The 17587-nt window shown below is 50.8% G+C and overlaps 1 protein-coding gene across 3 annotated transcripts in view; it reads right to left on the bottom strand.

Annotated features, from left to right (window-relative positions):
• The window catches only part of Lamb3 (laminin subunit beta 3), a 42082-nt gene that overhangs the window by 11096 nt on the left and 13399 nt on the right, over nucleotides 1–17587 (bottom strand). For all 3 annotated transcript variants that reach the window (XM_041635321.1, XM_041635320.1, XM_041635322.1), the window contains exons 4-14: nucleotides 13408–13522; nucleotides 12811–12884; nucleotides 9188–9379; nucleotides 7721–7784; nucleotides 7239–7432; nucleotides 5126–5246; nucleotides 4406–4594; nucleotides 2716–2871; nucleotides 1990–2186; nucleotides 1519–1630; nucleotides 128–506 (exon numbers count right to left, since the gene is read on the bottom strand). In XM_041635321.1, coding sequence (XP_041491255.1) covers nucleotides 128–506; nucleotides 1519–1630; nucleotides 1990–2186; nucleotides 2716–2871; nucleotides 4406–4594; nucleotides 5126–5246; nucleotides 7239–7432; nucleotides 7721–7784; nucleotides 9188–9379; nucleotides 12811–12884; nucleotides 13408–13522 — 1793 coding nt within the window. The remainder of the gene's footprint in view (nucleotides 1–127; nucleotides 507–1518; nucleotides 1631–1989; nucleotides 2187–2715; nucleotides 2872–4405; nucleotides 4595–5125; nucleotides 5247–7238; nucleotides 7433–7720; nucleotides 7785–9187; nucleotides 9380–12810; nucleotides 12885–13407; nucleotides 13523–17587) is intronic.

The raw sequence follows: 17587 nt of genomic DNA, 5'->3' as shown, positions 1-17587 counted from the left end.
GACCTGCCCTGGCAGCTAAGAGAAGGGATGCATAAAAATGCCCTGTGGACCCGAATGGCCCAGTGTAGCCCTCACCCAAATCCACTGGCATGATCCCTCCAGAAGCTTGTCGGAGAAAAGGACCTACCTGATAGACAAGATGGCGTTTGCCACCTGAGCCATGTCCTGCTCTGTGGCAGAGGTGCCCCCCAGGATCTGTCTGATCTGCTCGATCTTGCTCTTGGCATCTAGCAACCGAGAGGCCAGGCCTTGGTCTTCCCGACCTGTCCCTGTCCACAGGCCTTCAGTAGCATTACGGAGACCACCCAGGCGCCGAGCCTGCTCCTGGAGGTCCATGTCATAGGTCTGGAAGCAGGAGTGGCAGGCCACACATACTGGGTAGCGGTCACAGTAGCCTCTCTTGCACTGGTCACAACGGGGCCCAGTTATGCCAGGACGGCAGAGGCAGCGGCCTGAGGATTTGTCACAGCCAGGACCCTCGGTTCCTCTGAAGTCACAGTCACAGGCTAGGGCAGGAGAATTGACACTTAGAGGCTGGGGTCAGGGAGAGGAAGGAGCCTGGTGAGGATGAAGCCTTGACAGTGACTGACGGAAAGCTTGTCATCAGCACCCATGGCAGGCCAGGCATGTTCTCGGTCACGCATCCACATGCGTGTGAACCCATTGGACCAGCACACCACTGTGCACTCTGACTTCCTGCTTCTGTTTAGGAGGCAACCAAGGCACGCAAGGTCTCAGAATACCGTATCTCCTCCTTAAGAGGAAGAGTGTGAAAGGGGGACACCTTGCTCAGCCCCTGCAAGGCGGAGCTGAGACCAATGCTGGTCCTTAGACTCTAGTCCCACGCCATGACTGATATATAAGTCCTCCAGGAAAACACTCCAGTGTAGTGGGAGGCCGCTTGCTGGTTCTTGGCTGCTCAGCCGTGGAAATGATCACACAGAAACTGTATTAATTAAATCACTGCTTGGCCTATTAGCTCTAACTTCTTATTGGTTAACTTTTACATCTTAATTTAACCCATTTCCATTATTTTGTATTTTACCACGAGGCTTGTGGCCTACAGGTCAGGTTCTGGCGTTTCTGTCTCTGGCAGCAGCTCCATGACTTCTCTCTGATTCTGCCTTCTTCCTCTCAGCATTCAATTTAGTTTTCCCCACCTAGCTAAGTTCTGCCCTGCTATAGGTCCAAAGCACTTTCTTTATTCATTAATGGTAATCACAGCATACAGAGGGGAATACCATATCACTCCAGTCCTCCTCATGATCTATTTTCTCCACTGCTGCTGGCCAAGGCTCTCAGGGAGTGGGAGCAAGGACCCTTGCCCTCCATCCTGGAGTGTGAGGACCACCTTAGTTAACCTGATCCAGGCACTGGGAGGCCAGACAGTCTTCAAGGGAAGATGCTCAACAGAGTTGCCCTGGTCATCAGTACAGAAGGTCCAATCATATCAGTGCCCTGCACCCCTTATCCTGCCCCTCTACCTGCCTGCTACCTGACCATGCAATAAGCACGCACCTCGGCACCCCGTAGCTACATCTCCATGGGTCCGGTCAGAACATTGACGGATAGCTGCAGAGTTGCATGTCAGGCCACCAAACCCTTCCCGACAAGGACACTGCCCTGTAAACTGAAAAAAAAAATGCCATGGCAGACCTTTCCAGTTGCTTCCTGGCCTTCCTACTAGGTACAGTGCCCAAGATCCTTGCTCTGCAGATCTGGGTGTTCCCCAAAACTAGGGCTCCTACTGAAAGACAACCTAAAGTCAAGTCCCAGCACTGAGCTGCAGACGGCGCGGGGGACAAGCCTGGCCCAAGGCTGAGAACCACAGAGGGAGGGACATCTGGTGGCCTCCCCCAAGGGGAAAGGGGACATATGTAGCCTTGCCTGACTGTAGGAAGGCCAGAGAGCAGTGCAGGAGAGATGGAGACATTCGTAGGCAGGACCCCCTCTGTGAATAAAGAGCCCATGGGCCAATGTTACTCATACCTGGTTGCACTGTGGGCTGAGAGAATTGCGCGGGTCACAGTTACAGGGTTCGCAGCCCCTGCCACTGGCTAGCTTCCAGAAGGAAGGGGCACATTGGTCACATTTGGGGCCTACCACATTGGGCAGACACAAGCAGCGCCCACTTTCCTCCTCACAAGGCATATCTCGCCGGGCACCTAGGATGCTGCAGTCACAGCCTGTGGGAGGAAGGGCTGATGAGCATAGACAGGTTCCCACAGAGAGGCTGGCCCCAGAAAACATGCACCAGAAGGGCCCAGCCCTAGAAAAGCACCTGTCCTGTGACTTACTTGAGAACATACCCTCAGGGACCCTTCCTACCAGGCTCTGTCTGGCCCTGCTTCTGGGGACGGTGTCCCAGACTCTCACTCTGTAGATAGAATCCAGGGCTAAACTGTGCAGGGCTGGTGCATCCCCCAGATGTTGAGCTCTGGTATGAGATCAGCCCGAAGTCACAGGGCCTGTCCTTGTGCATAGCTTGGCTGACTCATAAGGCCGCTGTGCCTTCCCAGACACCTGGCAGTTTGGCCCGCCCACCCTGGCAGGAACTGACTCAAACCCACCTTCCAAGCCAGGCCTGTGCTGCCACTTGCTGGAGGACGGTGGTGCAGCACACAGTGCCTGGAGTGGGCCTTCCTCTGAGGACACTCCAAGGACCTGTACAGCCTGCCTCATGCCCAATCACAGCCTCCCCGGCCCTCTACTCACGGTGGCAGCCCTGGGGGTTGGCAAAGGTGAGTCCCGTGAAGCCAGGCTTGCAGAGGTCACAACGTTCTCCTTGCACATGCTCTTTGCACACACACTGGCCGGTCAGTGGGTCACAAGGAGCTCCTGGCACCGCCCCATCTGGATCACACTCGCAGGCTGAGAAGCAGAAACAATGTCAGAGCTCAGAGAAGGTGCCAGGAGGGTCCACTCCAAACCCCCATTCTACTGCGGGCTTCCAGCCCCACGACCCCAGTCAAGCTTGGAACCCTTTGTGCCTGGTTCCCCATCTGTCACGCGAGGAAAAGAAATGCTTCTGAGTCATAAAGGACGAGCGCGGAGCAGGCAGGGCGGTGCTGACTCAGGTTAAGCACCACACTCTTGCTTCTGTGGTTATCGCTTCTTGAGGGCTACAATGTTGCAAACGCCGAGCAGGCACCTTCACAGGCTGTAATGCCCAGTCCTCATGACAACCTCAGCAGGCAGGAGTTGCCATACAGATGAGGGAACCAATGCTTGAAGAGGTCAACATTCCAGAGACTGAACTGGGAGCAGGAAAGCAGGGTCAGACTCACGTCTGTCCTACTCTCCAGACACGAATGTCAGCAAGCAGCTGCCTACTCCCGACTCCTTCACGCCTCTCAGAACTCAAGGATCCTTTGTCCTGAAGATTTTTCCTGATCAAGTTGGTCTCAAGCGCTTGTTCTATCCTGTTCTCTTCTCTTAGGTCAGTGGTTCTCAATCTACGGGTCACAACCTCTGTGGGTCGAAAGAGTCTAATGACTCTTTCACGGGGATCACATATCAGATAGCCCGCGTATCGGATATTTTACATTATGATTCATAACAGTAGCAAAATCACAGTTATGAAGTAGCAACGAAGATAATTTTGTGGTCGGGGGTCACCACAGCATGAGGAACTGTATTAAAGGGTCACAGCATTATGAAGGTTGAGAACCACTGTCCTAGGTTAATCTGGTGGCCTGGTGGACGTGTTAAGCCATTCCACTCATTTATTAAGTCAACAAACACTCAGTCATAGTGATATGCCAGTCACTGTGTGGGGGCCAGAGGATAAAATCTCATAGCTAGGCAGTGGTGGCACACGCCTTTAATCCCTGTACTCAGGAGGCAGAGGTAGGCGGATCCTTGTGAGTTTCAAGGACAGCCTAGTCTACAGAACAAGTTCTAGGACAGCCAAGGCTACACTAAGAAATCCAGTCTGGAAAAAAACAAAACCAAGAAAAAAGGTATAATTTCTTGATGGAAGAGGGAGGAATTTTCAAGACTGGAGAACGATATAATGTCTTCATGGAGGAGGGAGGAGTTCTCACACTGGAGAAACAGAAAAACAAAAGTGCTGCCCATGACACCCCCAGCAGCATCACAGACACCATGCTTGCACCCCTCAGTTTCACAGTGTGTGTGCGTGCTCCAAAGGCAGGAGCTGGACTTCCTGCTTTCTTCTCTGTGTGCCTCTGGAAAAAGCTGTGTACTGACCAGCAAGCTCATTGCTTGATTGGTCCAGAGCACAGAGAGGATAACTAACTTACTCAGTAGAGCCCAGTTAAAACAACCCCCCAAGCCCTTCCTTAGGACCAAGGCTTCCTTGCTTCTCCATGTCCTCCGTGTCCCCAAGGACAAACTGGGGAGGACAAGTGGACGGCTGCCTGTCCCCGAAGCCACTACTCACGGATGCAGGTCTCTTGAATGGGAGCGCCAGGTCTTCTGTTCAAGAAATAGTGTAGCTGACAGCGCTCACAGTTCTTGCCCTCAGTGTGGTCCCGGCAGTTGTCACACACACCTCCATGTGTCCCCTGGCTGGCAGCAAACACAGCTGGGTCGAAGTGGCAGGTCTCTGAGTGCCCGTTACAGTCACACCCTAGACGGGGAGATCCGAGGTTGACTCCGTGGGGCAAAAGCAGACCACCGTGGCAGGTGCCCATGTAGCACTATCGGCTCTGTGACATGCAGAGTGGGGAAGCGGGATCCAATGTCAAAGGAGACTGGGGAAGAGCTGAATGAACAAGCACTCTGGCCCCCAGCACAGTCACAGACGGGTCCCTGACACTTTGGGATCCGCACAGATGAAGGTCCTGTATCCAAGGAACATTGGGTATAGGGATGTGATCACTGGAAGCCAGAGATGTCTGGCACAGAGCAAGGAGCCTGCAGGGGCCACAGGGGCTCTGGGAGCACATGGTTTCAGCAGGGACCAATGCCTGGCTCTTTCAGGGCTAACAGAAACGGATGGAGGTAGTGAGGGGATTCCCAGATCTACTGCCAACCAGGGATCTGAAGGCAGGGCTGCAGTTATAAGCAACAAAACCAGATGCCCCATGTTGCAGGTGAGAAACAGATAAGTTGGTTCCCATCCCGGCTGCTATCGTCAGGACCCATCCCAGGCTCCTACTTTGGCACTCATGGGCGTCCTGGCCCTCTGCGGGTCTCCACGGCCGGTTGTTGTAGAAAGGAGCACAACGCTCACAGTTGGGACCAGCGGTGTTGTGCTGGCAGACGCAGACATCCTGGACCTGGGGGACGAGTCGATGATTACCAGCAAGGATTTATCCAGGAAGGCCCACTCCCTACAAACCAACTTGCCTGCCCCTCAAGACCCTGCCTGGAAACACGCCCTTCCCGGACACCACATACAAATGCTTCAGCCTTTTCTCAGTTCTTGTAACACTGTGGGGGCCTGGGTCTTTATGTGAGTACTCATGCTGTATGCCCGCGGGAGGGCAGCGTGAGCATGTGAGTAGTGCATGCCTGTGAGGATGCGTGTGTCATGCAGAGTAGCAAGGGTTCCACAGGTTTGGCACCTGTGATGTATGGGCCAGGATTTGGTGGCAGGTAGTGGACATTGTGCTAATGAGCTGTGGGACTGTAGAGTCTGGCAGGCTCTCTGCAGCTTCACTCTGGCAAACCGTGACTAAGCTGTTTGGCTGGTGAGACACTGCATGGTGAGCTGTTACTAGACTCATTAAGATATAAAAATAGAACCACGATTGTATGTTAATTGCTTCCCCAGCTAAGCCCCACCTCCACTGCCTGGCATTCAGGGACCTGTTCACTCTGAGTTGCCCTTCCCTTTCTGCCACAGCAGACCCTCTAGCCACTCCCCGTACAAGCTGTCATTTCCCATTGGCCAGTTCTGATGTTTTTCTGCCTGCTGTAATTAATTTCTACATTCACCAGCCAAGTGGGGTAAAAGGTTTATTCCCCTTTCTCAGGCCTGCCCAGCTCCCTTTAACTCATAAAACGCCATGGCTGGTTACACACGTAGTCACCTGGGCAGGTGTTTACAAACACCAGAGCCCTGACCAAGTTGCACCTGAACCTTGACCCTAAGGGCAAGGCTGAGGCATTGGAGTCATCCCCTGAGCTCCTCCACACATCCCTGCATTCCTCCCACTAGGCCTCAGGTTCCCCTGACCTAGCTCCTATGCCCTAAGTGCTCCTATTCCCTCTGGGCTTCTCGCAGCCTCCAGCAGGAGTTGCCCAGAAGTGGGCAGAGCGGAGACTGAGCAGCTCTCTCCATAACCTCCCTCCTCCATTGCCTGCTGTGACTCCCCCTGCCTTTCTGTCACCAGGCTGAGCACCACACATCCTTAGGTTGGCTGAGAAGCTAACACCCTGGGAAAGGCCAATGAAATGGTGCAGCCTCTATCTCCTCTTCCCAGAGTCCCCCTGCTCGGACTCACAGTGAACCCCAAGAGCTTGCTAAACTGGATTTTCTCTACCCATCCCTACTGCACCCATACTGGCTGGTGTCCAGGGTGGACTTTGTTTTCATTCTAAGCACTGACCTCTTACCTGGCCCCATACCTTACTACCAGATGACTAAACCCCAAGGCCAGTGGCTCTCAACCCCACAGGACATTCCAGCAGCTTGGAGCTTCAATCATCAGTCATGAAATCAGAAGTTCTGAGCGCAGAGGTTCAGACATCTTATTCCGACTCTCAGGTCTTATAATTCATGATAATATTTTCATAGGTACACAGCGACTTCCTTGTTATAATAATGCTGTGAGATCCAGGTTGAGAGGCATTGCCTCGGTTTCCCCTGTACCCACAGGTCTACGTGCAGCCGAAGCCGAGACCATCTGCAGGTAGAATGCAGACCTGAAGTAGACAGTTTGGGTTTCTGAAACAGTGACTTACTAAATACCTATGTTGTTTTGTTTTGTTCTGTCTTTATTGTTTGCTTCTTTGCGGATTTTTTAAAAATAGGATGGTGCACAGCCCAGCTAGCCTCAAACTCAATGATGTAGCTGGAAATGACCTTGAACTCCTATTCCTTCAGCTTCTACCTTCTACGTGTGCCGGGCTTACTAGGCAAGCTCCACCTCACCCAGCCTCTGCCCCCAACCTATCTCCCTTTCACTCGCTAGAAAAGTGCTCTACCATTGAGCCAGGTCACCAGCAATGTCCACAAAAGCTGAGCAGCTGCCCTGCTTTGTGGGAGGGTCTGCTCTGGTCTGGTCCCACTCCTCCCACTCTGCCATTCCCACCCCGGACATCACCTGCACAGCAGTGGTGGGACCTGCAGGGCCTCCATGATTGGGGGCGCAGCGGTCGGCATGTCCGTGACAGAAGCAACTCCCCTGTAGACGTAGTTTTGACACTGCGAAGTAGGCGCTGGGTGGATAGGAGCCCCTCTGCGGCACAGGGGCCAGCTTGGTGAAGTTGACTCTTAGGTTTGTGATGTCCCCTAATTCTGAGAGTGGCACCAGCAAGGATGGAGTGGGGAAGCAAAGGGAGTAAGTTAAAAGTCAATGGAGTCTCCCTCTCTTTTCTACCTTCCCATTAAAGCACAGACATTCTGGCCTTCAGCCTTCCCACATAGCATGCTACATATATTCCTGGAGGATGAGTGAGCAAGCACTATGTCCCAAACACACTGAAGACTTCGGAAGGAGCTGGAAATTTCCATGAGCTGGGTCCCAAGCTGCTCCATGCCCCCACTAACATCCCCGTTGGGGAGAGGAAGAAGAGTTAAACCAACCTTGAATCTTTCTGCTTTGGGATGCAGGGATACCTGACGCCAAATCCATTAGGTTAAGCTGGACCTGCTCAGAGAGAAGGGAGGTCAGAATGGCAGAGGACAGAAGTGTGCACCAAGCTCAGATGCCTTCCATCCCTTCTGTCCTCATTCTCCTTACACCCCCTTCTCACCAGTCTGAGACAGACTGTGGCCATGAGGCTGCCACCTGTGCTGGGATAGATGACTGCTGGATCCTAAAGGAGCACCCACAGGTGTGTGTGTGTGTGTGTGTGTGTGTGTGTGTGTGTTGGAAAATACAGGTCTACCTGCTATGTCATCTATTACAAAGAAGGACTTTGATGATCTAACTTTTTATTATTAGCTTTCATTTTTTTCTTTAGTATTAATGTATGATTATCGTGGGAGGAGCACACGAGGTTCCATGGAATGTGGGTTGGAGGTCAGAGGAGAGCTTTGTGGCACTGGTTTTTCTCCTTCTACCTTTCCATGGGTTCTGGGGATCATGTCATTAGGCTTGCATGGCAAGCAGTTTAACTGCTAGACCATCTCAGCAGCCCTATTGTTTTATGTATAATATTATATAATATGTATGATATATATGTATATATATCATATATATTATACTATACACGAGGATGGGTTTTGTCTGGCATTTTCATGCATGCAAGATGGTAAGGTTGGTACAGATGTGGATTAAGTGAACGCTCAGAGCTGGCCACCCTGACCACCATTGGTTCTAAGTAGGCTTTTGTTTATTCTACAAACCTCTCAATATGTGTGACATCCCGGCATATCCCACCAAGTTTTCATCCTGATGCCTTACAGAAAAAGGAAGAAGCCCTGGGTTCTGCTCAGGGCTAAGAACAAGTGGACACCCAGGCTCAGTAGAGATTTAATCAAATAGTGGACGCAAGGAGATCCGTGGCCACATGGGGGCAGCACTCGGCCTGCCTGGGCCCAGAGCTGCTTCTCCAAGGGAAGGGGAGCTAAGGCTTCCTCCATGCGGAGGAGTGGGGAATACTTTGGAGAAGAGTATGACCACACAGGAAAGATTCTGAGAAAAAAAAATCCAGATGTTTCTAGAGGCAGGTTGTCATTTTCATTGCAGATAACTTCAGAGATCTGAGTTATTCTGGAATCTCCCACCATGGACTAGGTCTGGCATGACAGATCAACCAAAAAATGAATTTTTGTAGTAAATCCTATGAAAGTCAAATTACATGTGTTCTTTGCTTGTTTATGTATAAAGTAGCCATCCAGAAGTCCTTACAAAAAAGTCCCCAGAGGGATGCAGTCAAGAGCCCAATAGGAGGAAATTGGAGAAAGTCATGGCGGATGATGCAATAGAAGCCTCTAGATGTTTCTGGAAGGTCCCAGAAAAATGATCTGATCTGGCGTGTTCTCATTTCTTAACTAGGAGACATGGACTTCCTCCCTCCCCTGCTGGTTCAGGTTCCCTAGACCTACCTTTCCCCCAGCTAGATGCCCATTAGGCTTCTGGGGCAGGGGCTGGCACCGAACGTCCTGCCAGTTCTTGGGCTGGCCCCGGTGGACCTGGGGAAAGGTGCTGGCACAGTCTGTAGCTAGGTACTGGTACACCCTCCAGGTCTTGCCAAAGTCAGAAGAGCGCTCGATCAGCATGCCAGCTGGCATGGGGCTCTGGAGAAACATGGAGTAGGGAGGTGGAGTAGGGTTGAGTGACCTGTGGGAGACACAGTTGCAGACAGGGTCTCCTACAGAGAGGAGGGAGAGAGGGACCAAAAATGGCAAGGACTCTGGAGAAGACAGGGACAAGTCCTACGTTCCAAGACAGTAATCAGCACTCAACCCCCTCCCCAAACCACCATGAAATGAGAAGCTGTGCTCTGCCACACCCCCTGCTATGATGCTTAGCTTCTCCATACACCCCAAAGCAACAAGACCAAGTAAGCATGAACCGAAACCTCTGAACCCGTGAGCCAAACATCACCTTTCTACTGTCAAGTTCTTCCATCTCAGGGTGTCTGTCACAGTGACAGAAGGCTAACCAACCTGCCTGCACTTCTTAAAATCTAACCTGACCTTGTGTGCAAAGGCTCAATGTTCCTTGCTTGGCCCTCACCCACCACCATCTCAGGAGCCCATCCTTCCTCAGTCCTCCTCCCTGTCTCCTTCCTTGAACATTTCTCCCCTGTGGGTTCCTTCTTGTCTTTTGTTGGAAGTCTAAGTGTTACTTTTTCATGGAGTTTTTTTTATACCTACCTAACTTGCATTCTCCTGCCCAGCCCATGGCGCTGTCTCCTAGTCTACCATCTGGCTTCCCTTAGAAATAGCAGCACCGTTCTAATTATTAACCAGCCAGTTCCCTGCTTTCTAGGCAGGATTTCTCAGCTTCAACAGAGTCCCTATTTGGAGTTGGACAAAGGAACCATCAGGTTGCCCTGTGAATTGCAGGATACTGACCAGCATCCCCGACCTCAGCCTACCTGATGTCATTGCCATACCCACAATTGTGACAACCACAATGTCCCCAGAAATTGTCATATGTCCCTAGGGAAGGGGGAGTGCCGACATAGACTAGGTTGAGAAACAGTGCCCTGAACCACCCTCTCTTCCTTGCCTGCTTGGTGACCAGTTCTTCCCAACACCTAGTGCACAGTGGGCACTGAGTACACACTGTTGGGTGAGTGGTGACTTACAGCCTTCTCTCAACAGCAGAAATTCACCCTCTAGACCCCTCTGGATTCTCTTGTCCCCCTGCCTACTATGAGCTTCCTTGTTCCTCACTCCTCACTTTAACTTTGAAGCTTTGAAAGAGTCTTTCCCTGGAGTGAATATTGCCCTTCACATGTTACATGGTAGATTCCCTGACACCACAACTAGGGCTAGCCAAGCTAGATGCCCCTCCTGGGCTCCTCAATACCGACACCACTGCCACTCACTCGGTCTTCTCAGGTACATTTAGTGAGAGCAGCTTCGTTGTGACTTCATTTTTACACACCTTTCTTCCCTATCAACAGATGCCAGTTATACCACACCACCAGTATTTGGTATGTGCCTGGCTGAATCTGACACATGAACAGAAGACAGCAGAAAGCATTTAGCAGTGTCTGCGTTAACACCGCCTTTCAGGACTGTCTCCTTGAGGGACTGGGCATCTGTTCAAACACTGCTGGCATTTCTCAAAATACTTCGACCTTTTGTAGGGCAGGGCTCTCAGAGCCAACTTTCTCAGTCAGATAAGAAACCGAGTCCTGTTGTGTTTCGCCCCACACGCCTCTCAACTCTTAAAACACTCGCAGGTTTCCTGTTCCTCTCTCTTATTAGTCAAACTTTATCTTTCCATGCTTGACTATTTCCATGGAAAGAATGCAGTTAAATCTTCTGGGTGAAGGGACACAGTGACCTGTCACAAATGAATGGAACCTTTGCGTCTAAGACAGGAGCGGAGATGTGAGAGGCCATAGTGTTGACAGGACGGGCTTTTCACCAAGCGAGCTGTGCCGCAGCAAGTCCTTCCTGTGGGCAGACAATTCTTGACCAGTAGTTAAACTGATCTCATCTTCAAAATTGTTAAGTAGATCACACCAGGTACTGGGGAGAGGACACAGCTAATCTTGCTGTGTAAGCTGAGGGCCTGAGGCTCAGATCCCAACCCAGTTTCTCCTTCCATCGTTAGTGGTCCACTCCACTCCTCTCCAGGCTCCTCGCCATGTTGTCCAGCCTCATCTCAGTCAAGAAAGCAGCCACTGCTGCGGGACAGTGCTCTTGTACACTATAGAGATTTGTCACTCGTATTGGTTTAATAAAACGCTGGTTGGCCAGTAGCCAAGCAGGAAGTATAGGTAGGGCAACCAGACTAGGAGAATTCTGGGAAGAGGAAAGGCAGAGACGCAGTTGTCAGCTGGAAGGAGAGGAAGCAAGATGAGAATGCCTCACTGAGAAATGGTACCAAGCCACGTGGCTAAACATAGGTACAAATTATGAGTTAATTTCATTTGTAAGAGGTAGCTAGTATTTAGAGCAATAGGCCAACCAGTTTATAATTCATATAAGCCTCTGCGTGTTCTTTTGGGACTGAACGGCTCCAGAACCAGGTGGGACAGAAACTTCCATCTATAAGCTACTGTGAGTTGAAACCTCTGACACCTCCAGCCAAAATAAAATCCTTTCTCCTCAAACTGGCTCTTGGAGGCTTTTGTCCCAGTCACAAAGTCTGACTAACACAGAGACCTATGGTCCTCATATATTCTACTTATTTTTATGTCTTTATGCACATGTTATATGTGCACGCATGTGGAGGAGTGTGTACATAGGAGGTCAATGTCTTCCTCAACAGTTCTTCACCTTGCTTTTTGAGACAGGCAGTAGTGTTGAATCTGGAGCTCACTGACTCAACTAGACTTGCTGGCCAATTAGCTCCAGGGATCCATCTGCCACTATCCTCTTTCCCTGGTGCTGGAATTATAGCTACACACTGTGGGGTGGAATAGAATAGATTGCTAATGATGTAAACACAAGGAGAGAGGAGAGGGAGAAAACAGACAAAAAGTATGCCCAGGACAGACAGGTCCCAAAGGGTATGCCCCCAGTGCCCTACTTATTCCAACCAGGCTCCAGCTGAAAGTTTCCATCACTTTGAAATCATACCTCAGATCATCAGTCCATCAATGGGTTGATTCAGGGATTACATCATAGGTATCATAATCCAATTACCTCTTGAAGACCAGAGCCACCCACTGGGGACCAAGCCATCAGCACATGAGCTATGTCTGGGCCATTTCATACTAAAATCATTAAAAAGTAGCCAAGTCCAATAGAAGTGGTGCATGCCAAAGTAGGGTCTATCTATCAGACAGGTTAAAGATGTTGTCTGCAGAGAGGACCAGGGCCTACAGCTGCAGCATGGCAAGGATGGGGTTTGGAAAGGACCCCTCTTCTCCTGGAGGCCAGCTGTCTGTTGTCACCGTGATGTAAAGTCATAGACGGTGTCCCTATTCTGAAAGAGGACCTCTGGCGTATGGTGCCATCATCCCAGCTTAGGGAGACAAAACACTGCTCTCCTCTCAGCCCAAATCCCTCTCCCATCCCCGAGGTCCCCAAGAACAAACCTTAAAATCCATCATGATGTCATGAAGCTGCATTCTCTTGTCTAGGTCCAGCTGCAGAGAGACAGGGTTCACATCTTGAAGGACAAGAAGCATAAATGTTAGACAAGATGCTTTCCTGTATACTCCCAAAAAAGCCTCGCTAACACCAGCGCTGGGCGGTCAGAACACCTCCAGCCTTGACTCTCAGTCACTTCTGGGAAAGGAGGATGATGGAGGAAGGTCATTGGTTAAATAAAAAGAAACTGCTTGGCCCTCATTGGTTAGAAGATAGGTGGGAGGAGGAGACTGGTATGCTCCTGCTTGTGTTATCTATTCAGAGGTGACCTCTGATACTCAGGGGGTCCCAGCCTGTCTGTCACAAACAGATTTGTTCCCAAGACCCAAGTCCTACATGCACCCACCCACAGAGACAAGGCAAGATGAAACAGGTGTGGTCCTCCCCCATCACACCTCCCCCTCAGCCTATAGCACCCAACGTACCCCTAAACAAAGCTGGCAGGTTCGGCCTGCCCGCCCCCCACACCTTCGACTCCACATGCCCCAGCCTGTAGAGCCTCTATAATCGTGGGCTCCTGCAAGGAGGTGGCAGGTCCTCACCATTCTGGGACTGCCACCAGCGCGTGGGGCCTGAAGACGATGCGACATTCTCCACTCGGTGACTGTTGTAATTGTGAGGGAGCCTGGAGTCGCACTTACAGCATTTCATCTGCCACTGTGGGGGAGGGAGAAGAGAGATCTCAGAGTGGGTCCCTGCGGGGAGCCTCATGGGGCTCTCTCCTAGATCCTGGGATACCAGCCCATGCCTTCATCTGGAATCCTACCCTCAAGGCACCAGCCAATGTCACCAACACGCTAAGAAAGATACATTTCTTAACCCGGAGCTACTGGTCATCTCTTAGTTTAATTCCTACAGCAATGTATATCTATGTTGAGGTTGGAGAAGGAACACACAAATGGGGAAAATAATCTCGGCTCATGTCGTTCCCTTAAAGAGAAATTGCAGAGGTGTGAAATGGGCAGGGAGAAGAAAGGAGGAGAAACCCACGTTGACTTAGCACCTACTGTGTTAGGGAACACTGCTAGCTCCATTATTCCATTTCCCAGACCCGGGATTTTTGTTCAATAAATTAAATGAGGGTTAAGTTAGAATCACCCACGTGTATTTGTTGAGCATGTCATATGTGCCAGGCATAGTACTGGGCTCTACAGGCTAGAGTTCTCCCTGAGGAAGCCCATATTTGGTTACCATCTCCCAGTTCCAAGATATCCTGTCCACAGGAGAGAAGCTAGCTCTCTTAGTTTTCTGTCGCCATAATAAAATCTCTGACAAAAGCAACCTACACTCTGCCCTTGTCAGATTTCCTCCGACCATCACTGCTGCCTCTGCTGCTGCCGAGGGTTTCAACCTGTCTGTCACCAAGACCTGTCCCTAGTGTCCAAGTCCTTGCAGACACCCACCCACAGAGACTAAACAGAGTGAAATTAAGGTGGTCCTCCCCAGCACACCATCTTCCCAATCTCAGTGAGCCCGCAGTCAATAGAGGGAAACGGTCCACCATACCAGGAAAGTCAAAGGTGCAAGAGCTTGAGCTGGTCGCATCACACCCACAGTCAAAGAGCAGTACAGGATGAATGCATGCTGCTACTCAGCACATTTCTATAGCCCAGGGTCCCAGCCACACCCACAGGTGACAGGCTCATGGTAATCCCCCAGGGGCAGTCCCAAAACGAAGGACTTATTCTGAAGCCCATCAAGGCGATAACACTAACCATCAAACAAGCCTAGCAAACAACACCCACATCGTCCGTGTCCTGTACCTTTCTAAGTGGGACAAGGGACTTAACGACAGAGCGGCATGGATGGGCTCCAGGTCACAGCAGAGACAACGGAGAAAAGAAGGTGATCCCAGAAGTGGTTTATCTCGGAGCCTGTGCCTATCGGCGTGTGTGCACGGCGAGGCCCTGCCCCGCTTCCTCGGGTTCCACATACAAACATTGCTGTCTCTGAGTAACCACAGCCCCAAATCCTGCACAGCCCAGATGGCTAAAGGTTCACTCACAAGCGGAAGCAAGGCTTGGGTGAAATCACTGGTCCCTGCCAGCTCTCCACACACCCCCAGGCCTCTGCTTCCATCAACTGCTTCTCATCCACAGCTTTGTAGCTGCTCAGTCTTGGCTATGTGCAAGGAAGGCCATATGCTACCTGAGCCAGTGTCATAGGCATAGGGACCCTGCTCAGGTGTAGAGGCCCTGTGAACATGCTGGCCCTGCTCGTGGGCTGTGGACACTCCTTGCCCAACACTGTGTTACCTCTGTGCGCATGCAACTGACCCAGAAAAGGGGAGCTGAGTGTCCTGCTGCAGGGCCTCTGCTATCCTCCCCGCTTCCCAGTTCCTAACCCTAGTCAGAGAAGAAACAGCATGGTCACCCTTCCTTATCACCTTATCACAACCAAAAATGCCTTAATAAGCTCTAGCAGCTGAACCCCAACTAGGCTGTACCATCACCATCACCATCACTATCTCCATCCTGGCCACACCCACCCTCCCCGGCTGGATTTCTCTTACCACAGCATCTCCGCTTGTCACGCCATATCCTTACCACTGGTCTCCGTCAACTGTCAACCTTCCCCTTCTACAGTGTATTCCCCATGAGGACAAAGGCTTGCCTTCCTTCCCTGCAGCCTCCCCATGTAGAGAGAGTGCCTGGACACCGCTGGCTCTAGCTATGCTCTCGCTCTTGAATTGAATGAGCAACGAATGGCAACGCTCAACCTGTGTCAACACTTCTCAACCACATGATCGACAGCTATTTCTCTCCTGGACTCAGCATGCTTGAGAGGCATAGGGAGGATGGAAGGAACCAAGTGGTAACATTAAGCAGTGTGCCCATGCTGCCAGCACCTCGGGAGGCTGGGGCAAGAGCATAGTTCAAACTCAAGTTTGGTGTCAGACTGGGCAACATAAAGAGACTTACCTGCTGAGAAAAAATAAAATTAAGTGATGGCGTTGTGGCCGGGTACCAAGAACTGTATTAGATAATTCAATATCAGAACGTGTTTAAGGGGTTGGGGATGTGATCTGGGTGATAGAACACCTGACTAGTATATACAAAGCTCTGGAATCTCGCCCTAGTATGGTATGAAACTGGGTATGCTGATCCATGCTTGTAACCACAGGCCTGAGGAGGTGGAGGCAGGAAGGCCAGAGGTTCAGCGTCATCCATAGGTGTACAGTGAGCCCAATACTAGCAGCCCTAGTATTTCTCTGTTTTCCCCCAAGGAAGCTGCGGAGTGACAGACCTCACTTGGAGCATACTCAAGTTTATCGTCTCTGTCTCATCCAGAGAGCACCACGCAGGACCCGTGCTGCCCCAGAAACTGACCTTCAGGGAGCCCACAGCACAGAGAGCACTGTGAAAAGGATCCAACATCTCCAGTTCACTTGGCTCAGCTGCCATGGAGACCGGAGATGTGCCACCAGCCAAAATGCCTGGGCATCAGTCATCATCTTTTCTGGGCAAGAGAAGGCTAGCGCAGGATGCCTCTCCAGACCCTATTTTGGTGCTTGGCAAGGAACTGTGCCCTTCCCCATGTTCTGCCCAGCCTCATTCTGTATGCACTCGGCACATGTCCAGAGGAGAGGCAAGACCGGCTGCCTTCTGGCAGATGCTATCACCAGAGCTCCCTACCCCAGACTCTGCTGGGAACTGAGCCCAGCTCTTGCCTGGCTAGGGCAGCATTGAACACAGGCTCTTTCTTTCTTAGCTTAGGACATTGGACAAGGAGCCAGAGCTGGTGGAAATGGTCTTGGTACTCCCAAATGGCAGAATATTATGTAATCATTAAAAAGAGTTTAGAGAAACTTTCTAATTGCATGGGGAAGGGCTTACAGTATAATGTAATAGTATAATTTATGGGGGGAATTAGGCTGAAGCTTGAATATACAATTTAATATCAAATATATTTTTAAGGAAAGGAAGGAAATATGCCAAAAATAGTAGGAAAAACATGAAATTGCTGATATTCACCTATTTTGACTTATAAGCATGGTAGCTACATATAGCTCAACCCAATATCTCTATAACAGAATATTTAGGTGGCTTTTCCCTGTTAGTTATTTTTTATATGTTTAAACTTTTATATATTTAATGTTACTTTTAAATGTAGGAAAATAGATAGGATTATGAAACAAAACAAGCTAAAGATGTTCAGTGTCCGTGTGGGCTCACTGCTCCTAGCCGCCCGCAGTCACACAGACAGCATGGGGCCCTCAAGCCATCTCCATTGACTTCCACATGCACAGGCACTGATGCAGATAGGATGGCCTCGTGGCCTCAGGCACTACGTGCTTCGTGCTACACGCCTGGGAACACAGCTGAGGAGGGGATTGGCTTCGCGCTCAAAGGGAGCTAAGCCCCAGCTTCAGACAGGTATTTTAAGTAGCTCTACTGTCAACTTGCCAGCAGGATGATGGACCTGAAATAGAACAGCTACAATAGAAGCCCAGCTGAAGATTTGCTGTGTGCTCTCCCGCTGGGCCTGCTTCTTTCTCTATTTGGGGGATGTGGTGTGTGTGTGCGTGTGTGTGTGTGTGTGTGTGTGTGTGTGTGTGCGCGCGCGCGCTCTCCTATGTCTCCCTTTCTCCATAGCCAAGGCTGCTCTCGGTGGCTGCTGCCTCTCTCCCTCGGGTCATTTAGCCACCATGCTCCCTGAGCTTTACAAGAAGCATTCTTATCAATCCAGCCTGCCAGGCCTTCAGCCAGTTTGGCTCCTGTT

This window comes from Microtus oregoni, unplaced genomic scaffold, assembly GCF_018167655.1.
Source record: "Microtus oregoni isolate MIOR12 unplaced genomic scaffold, Mior012 000047F_ref0000412, whole genome shotgun sequence".
NCBI lineage: Eukaryota > Metazoa > Chordata > Mammalia > Rodentia > Cricetidae > Microtus > Microtus oregoni.
This window is presented reverse-complemented; position numbering and strand designations above follow the sequence as displayed.